The 7382-nt window shown below is 45.1% G+C and overlaps 1 protein-coding gene across 1 annotated transcript; it reads left to right on the forward strand.

The window, feature by feature from the left end:
* Positions 1-3663: 3663 nt before the first annotated feature.
* On the forward strand, positions 3664-3959 carry PHALS_05047 (uncharacterized protein; the record flags this gene model as incomplete). The annotated part of the gene is made up of 2 exons (XM_024722780.1): positions 3664-3802; positions 3895-3959. The coding sequence occupies 2 exons, from the start codon at positions 3664-3666 to the stop codon at positions 3957-3959; spliced, it is 204 nt and encodes a 67-aa protein (XP_024573823.1).
* Between the last annotated feature and the right edge of the window lie 3423 nt (positions 3960-7382).

The following is a 7382-nucleotide window of genomic DNA, read 5'->3' on the forward strand; positions in this document are numbered from 1 at the left end:
AATTGCCTCAGGGCCTTGCGCAGCAAGATGTTGCACGCCCTTAGGGGCAAGCAAGGAAATCAGCTTGTTAATCCCGTCCTGCATGCCCTGGGGCAAAGAGGAGAACTCCTCCATCCTCACAGAGGATCCGTCAAAACGACTCAGGTGTAGATTGACTACAAGTGCTACCCAGCGCAGTGGGGCTGCCGTAGCTTTGCGCTTAAGGAAGCGTCTTTAGGTCACCGACCTTTTGTTCTTTACAAGAACCAAGTACTGCAATCCGCTGCCTTTAAAAGAACTTAAACGCTTTAACCAAGGCAAATGAACACTTCTGTTCAGAATCGAAACTGAATTTTATATATATATTTTATCCTAATTTTAAAAGTTTGAATTTTCCTAAATATACTAATTGTATATAGTAAAATCGAAATACATCCATAACTACTGGCTACCTAGCCCGGTCCCGTATTCTTGTTTGGGTGTGTGGTCACATTTTGCACATCTCGTGTGACACGCATACACCCCTGTTATTGGGGTTCGTGTAACCCCGTTACACCATCACTTTGAAAATTATCTTGTCAGTGACAACTACCTGGAGCTCTAGTTGCGCGTCTACACTGAATCGGACTATTCTTCTCTTCCGTCTTGAACCTTGTATTTGGTCTGCGCATCAAGCTCCTGGTAGACTGCGTCATTAAAGCTGCCTTGAGACTGTCTATCCCAGCAAATTATCATCCGGTACCCCCAGCTTACCGCCACGATAAAATGCGTACTAGATGCACACTCTGGTCATCGCAAGGTTTTATCAGGAAGTCTGGTCTGCAGTATTTCCCGTCTTATCCTCGAAAAACTCACCAACATTTTTTTCAACAATTCAGACAACACCATGTCTGCACCTTGGCTATCGCGGCATCGCTAGGGCTAAAGCGCTTCTGCATCACAATGCTATGGGATTATAACTAGCAAAACTAGCGAAAGCTACAGTGAAAAAGAGATGCATGGCACCTTATATTTACGACTTCCAGTCAATTCAAACCTCATGGCACTATAAATTTGACAAGGTGCAGACCTAGCAATTTTCTACGCTGTCAAATTTATCAAATTTCAAACTTTCCAGTGTTCCGGTCGCAAGACAATCCGATGATGTATATTGTATCTCATATTGGCGCGACCTACGTGATTACACTATGCTTTTATCACTTTGAAGTGGCGGGGACGCCCAAATTCTGAGACTCGTGGGAGTTTGAGGTGCCAGACTGTCCAGACGTCGTAGACGCTTATGATCAGGAGGATCATGACGCTCGCGTCGTCGTGCGCCCTGCGCTTCTCGGCAGCAGCCTGGAAAACTGGGGACCCATATACTGAGTTCAAGCTATAGCCCTGAGCTGCTGTGGTCGTAGACTCACTCGTAAAAAAACCACAGAGCTGGAGCGTGATTGACGATTCCATGTGTTGCAGGGCGACAATACGGAGGAAGACGGTGTAGCGCCTTGAGTTTGGCGAACTCAAATCCAAGATGGCGCTGTACGCGGACGCCCACTTCCTTGTGGCTTCGCTGTAGGGTAGGCAGCGAGGAAAGATTTCGGTGCCGCTGGACCCATCGCTCAAAGAGCCCCTCATCATATGCAGCGGTTCTGCCAGGGGCGAGCACCACAGGAAAGTCCGCATTGCGGGTACAGGAGCGCCTCCTCTTATAGCTCGAAGTCGAGCGCGATACCGATTCATTGGGATTTCTTGGGGCGCCAAGAAGCAAGCTCGGAGAGCTTTCCGCTGGTCAAGCTCAGCTTGTGTAGTGGCCAGGGGTTCGATCACGTAGACGCCTAACGATCGAATGATTGCGTCTTTCGCTTCAGTAGTGGAATCCACCGAGCGCCACACGAGAGCCTATGACCGAACGAGGATACGAGCGCATGAGAGCCGCCCTGTGGGCAGCTTCCAACTGCTGCTCCTGTGTCTCGTCGAGGCGATTGGTTACAATACCACTTCCTCGGAGTCGAGAGGTCGGGGAACGGACACGGTGTCCGCAAGGTTCGAGCAGGGCTCAAGTCGCGCCGTTGATGCACCTCATCCTCCTCCTCTACCCATGCTAGGAAAGGAGTATCCGACTCATGATCGACTTCCTCCAAATCCTCGAAGAGAAAATCCGTCGCCCAGTTACCGAGGATTTGGGATGTGCTTCCCGCGAAAGCGCATACGTACTATCCGGAGATGCACTCCGCGCGGAAGACGAAGAAAGATTCTGCCCGCTGGCACGCTCGAGATCATTGTAGGGCTCATTGAGCGGAGAATGTTCATGGATGTTTGAGAGAATGTAACGGTGTCCCAGACACGCGGTCCTCGTATAAGGCAACAGTTAAACGTGAATTGTGGGTATTTACGATTTTAATGGGGGATAGTTTTACGGATTTATACGTACGCTTTTATGAAAGGGCGGGTCACACAAGATGGTGTGACCGTTCATAGGTGTGGATACACACGTTGTTGTAATTACACAATGGTGTGGCTATACCGTAACAAAAAGCCACTTTGTGGCAGGATTGCCAGTAGTAATGCAAATTAATAAGGTCTTACTATATTAATTCGGTATTACTAAATAAATTTGGAAAACCTAAGGTTATAGATATTGGCGGCTCTGCCGCAACTAAAACAATTAAATGCAGTTACAATCTTGAACGGAAGAGCGTCTTTACCTTGGTCAATGTATTTAGTACTCTTGGAGGTAACGGACTGTGATCCGCTACACTCGTACTGGTTCTTGAAAGAACGTAAGGTCGGTGACCTAAGCTTAGCTTCCTCTATGCAAAGAGCTACGGTAGCCCCGCTGTAGATATATTGCTCATGATTGTACAGAACACGAGGAATCAAGTGTGGATGACCGTACACCATGGGTGTTGTTTTCGGTGTACCACAATATGCGTTTGGTAGTACTAGGATCGTTGCCTGTGGACCGTTTGGGCGAAGCAGTCTATCTCGCTCATATCAGCGACACCGTTACCGGTGGGGATTCAACGAGCTATTCTAAGCAAAATATTTGCTGACATGACTGGCCAGTAGCCAATCTCTTAGACCGAGACCCGAACTATACAGCTCAGCTTTGGCAAACTTTGTGCAAGATTCTTGGCGATTAATCATAATGTCTGCATCAATTGAGATGTGAACGATAATCTACGAGGCACTGTACGATGAGACAACGGGATTGGAGCAAGATGCTCCCACTCACTAGTGTTGCTTTAAACAACGTAATGCCTATCGCTACATGTTTTATTACGTTTTCTCTTGATGGTTTGGCTAAACTTCGGATTCTTCGTGATGGTATGAAGTGGCTCCGTTTTTGAAGGGGGAACGATTCATCTCGCTAGTTTTAGCCCTAGAAGGCACGTCATCTCACTTGTCTTACATCTGTACCTTCCAGCCTAATGTAAACAGATGTAAGATAAAAACGTATTATAATTGTTGACCTTGCAAAGTCCAAAGCACACCGTGGACGTCGATATAGGTGCTTACCACTTTAAGCTCATGCCGTCAATAACCCCCCCCTGCCTTGCCAGGCTTCGCTTGCTAATTATAAAAAGACCCTCTTTGATTAATACTGACTCTATCCCCGGAGATAAAGACGGAGGATGCGCCTTTTTCATGTGCGTCAACGGCATTGGGGCAATCTTGATATAGAAGGCATCAAATCTCATGACTATTGGAATGAAGATATCTTCTCATTTCAGCAATACAACGAGTTATAGCCCTGGTGAATTTGCGGACCCACAATCCATTCGATACTTGAATAAATCATTCTCTCGAGCTGCACTGACGGGGCGTAACTGGTTTTGTAAGCGCTTTTCATATTGTCACGTCGAGTCTCTCCGAGAATCTTGGCGTGTGGGTGAAACTGAGTTTAGACATGCATCATGAGTTACGCAGTTTCTTCGGAGTGGCTTGGGGCATCCCATGCAATTCAAAACCGGATTGTCACAACGGGTGGTTGAAATGTTACTCCATCTTCAACAGGCGCTTCGCATTTGGCTAGGTTCAATCAAATAAAATTGTTGAATGATGTGAATTTATTTGCAATCTCTTCGATGTGTCATGCGCGTAGCTCAATTTGTTCTGGCTATGATCATGTAAAATTGTATTTTGGAATACAATCTTCGTAGTTCAAGTGGCCGTCGATACAATTGTTGCACCCACTGCAATTTCGATTATATTTTATCTGCCTTTAGCGTCAGCATGTTAGTTCTGCACATGATGTGAAGTACGCTTAATCAAATTAAGAAAAACATTCTCGATCGTGTTCGAGAGCGTGATATGCGTGAGTCAAGACCCCTCCTACAACAAGACCGGAGTAACCTCGTCACGGTGTGAAAAATATTTGTAGAATATCCAAACTATCTCTGAAAGAAACAGTTTGTAGCCTGTATAGGTATTCATTAAGTTGTTTGAGAAAATACACTGGATAAGAGCAAAGTGCTTTTCCTCCACGATGATTTCGCGGCGATTCCTTAGGGACCGTCTCCACCACACAAGTAATACGGTCAGTCTATTCTTACGCTGCGGATGGTCAGCAATTAAATATGCCAATCTGATACATCACACCCTAAGTAAAGTTCCCCGAAGTTTCGTTGTATAGCTCGGATGTCGATCCGAAGTATTGGTTACTAGCAACCTATTTTGGTAAAAAAAATTGAACGAGGAAGTGCTTGGCTGTATTTTCACTGATAGTGGCATTACTGATATCTGCAAGTTAAGCCATTGATTTCAGGTGGTTCACGAAGTTCAGAACGCCGGTATTCCAACACATAAAGCTCGATAGGCAGAATATATTCTTGCGTTTGGGTTGGCCGCCCAAAGGAATATCGTATGCGTCGGCACTGTATCTTATTATCGTGGGTTACCGAGACGCGATGTGTGCTGAGTGGACAATGCTGAAATGCAGCAAGCGTTACGACAGAGAAAAATTGCCAATGTAGCGTCAAACCGTTGATAAAGCGGCGTTAGACCTCATAAAGCGATAGATTCGCAAAGCTATCGATAATGAAGAATATCTTGCATCTGTGTAGTACGCTGTAAGCATCGCCTCATCAAATGGGGACGTCATCATTACGACATGCGATAATTCATAGTTTGGGCGACGCAAAAGCGCATCCACCACCAGATACAGCGACCGGATTTATACCTTACTTTCAAAGGATGTTCGTAAAAAAAGCAAAACACATCTTGCCGATTTCTGCAAGAGTTTGGCAGCTATGTCACTGTGCGCAACGATGTATGAGGTTTAAAAATCAAAAATGGCCTAGAGCAGGTGCTTTCTGAATTTGACAGGAGCATACTTTGTAGTAAGTGACTATTTGGGATGAAGTGTAACGTTTTTCGCTGTTGCTTTTGAGCTGGTTAGACTGAATTGCGATCGTGCTTTTATACTTATAGGTATTTGTTTGGAATCAAGAAAAATTATAGCAAAAGCTGTAGCGTTCAAGACGTAATGAAATGACCGTCTCCGATTCGAAAGGGTCAAAATCGGGTCATATGATGGCTCCTCAGCCGCCTTGATGGTTGTCTTCTCAGCCGAGCCTATGCACTTTTTGTCATTTATTATAAAGTGATTTGGAAGGTGTCATGTCAGCATAATTTGTCAATTTACTTGCGCGGTATTATAACTGGCAGATCCTCATTTATGTCCTTTTGGGGCAGTGGCGTCGACAAAAGTCGATGTTTTTATTATTGTGGAATTGATCATCAATGATGCTAAGCAACGAACAATCGTTACGTTAATGCCAAAGACACAAGTTTGTATGTTCACCAACATCTTAATTACGCATACGCTCGAGCATTGCTTGCATGTGCTTTATAGTAATGGTATGCGCGTACGTAGACGTTAGTACGGTCAAATAGGTATGTGCATAGGCACAATGTGGTCTAAATAGCTGCAAAACCGAACGATTTTACGTCACTAGTTCATTACAGCTCCCAAACGCAATCAGCCACTTCCACAGCACCCCGCTCGGGGAATCGCTGCATTAAGAATAATTTCGCAGTCATGCAAGAGCAATGAATTGTGATTATCATCTTGGTCAATGGCACCAAACAAAGTGCACTCGTTGATGCTTTTCTTCAGTACATCCATCCTAGAAAACAACGTTTGGCTAAATCAAGGCTGTCCTTGCTCATTAAAAGCATGCCTTATCACCCATTTGCCATTGGCCTCTTACAACAGTCAGTGCCGAGCACTTTTCTCGCTCAGTCAAAAACGTCTATGATGCTTTTGACCTTGTTCGTAGGAATTGACGCATGACGCAGTATTTGGCTTCGGGGACTACGTCCATAATATGACCCGATATCCGATCCGGGAGAAACACGCGTGGTCGGTCGTTTGTCGCCACGCCGTGGGGTCCTACAGCGAAAGCAGAAAAAAAATCTGTAGGTTTATCGAGAATAGTTTTCTCACACCACACACTCATTGCTCTTTGAAATTTCTTAGTCAAGGACTCATTCTGCGACAAATGACTCCGGTAACCACATTATTTTGATGACCTCTCAGTTTTAATATTTTCAGCAAGCTTACCAAATATCTCAAGTTCAATTAGAACTTTCCCAGAGGTACTTGCAACATGAACAACTCCGTTACTCGCGACAAATATTGAGTAGTGTTTCTGGTATGCAGGGTATGCACGTGCTAGCTCCGCAATATCATTTCATCTTGAGAGAATGCGAGATTCTGGCTCGTCTTCTTGCTCTTAAAAGTCTCTCGTCGTGACCAACTTTGGTGGAAGGATCCACAATACACAGTAGCTCATACTTCTCTCCGCCGGCTCTAGCATAGAGACCCTAGCTGACAGCTGTAGTCAAATGGTAGAAGCTGAGGACTGCGACATCGAGCGCAATTAGGTTTCCTAAATTGAGAGACGTCTCAGTGCCGCTTCTGCCTTTCGAACTTCCTTCAAGAAACTCAGCGACATCGAAACTTATGGTTCGGACACTTTCGTGTCTTCTATCAAAGGTTTCATACCCACGGCAAAAACGCTTCGGTTCCGCTTTAACTTCGAGCAGCGATGCGTTAATGACTCACCAATGCTCCACAATGAAAAACATGCATGGCACGTTATATTTCAAACTTCCACTTTTTAATGGCTCATGGTGTGAACGCCAGACCATGTCTACGGTGACGTACCGAATTCGGGTCAAGAACAAGAAAATCTTCCTCTGTATGATTCCAAAAAATTGCTCAAAAGCAATTCGACATGTCCACCATTATCATCTTTGCTTTTTGTGTGATGTATACTGCTTTTGACAGTCTGCACAATGCTCCTGAAAAAGCGTACAGTTGTAGCTTAAAACGAAAGGGCTTTGGCACGCCGTTCAACACCAATGTATCCACCGTATCGATCAATGAGCCAGCCACCGTAGAACACACC

The sequence above is a fragment of the Plasmopara halstedii genome (genome assembly GCF_900000015.1).
Source record: "Plasmopara halstedii genome assembly, contig: Scaffold_287, whole genome shotgun sequence".
Lineage (NCBI taxonomy): Eukaryota > Oomycota > Peronosporomycetes > Peronosporales > Peronosporaceae > Plasmopara > Plasmopara halstedii.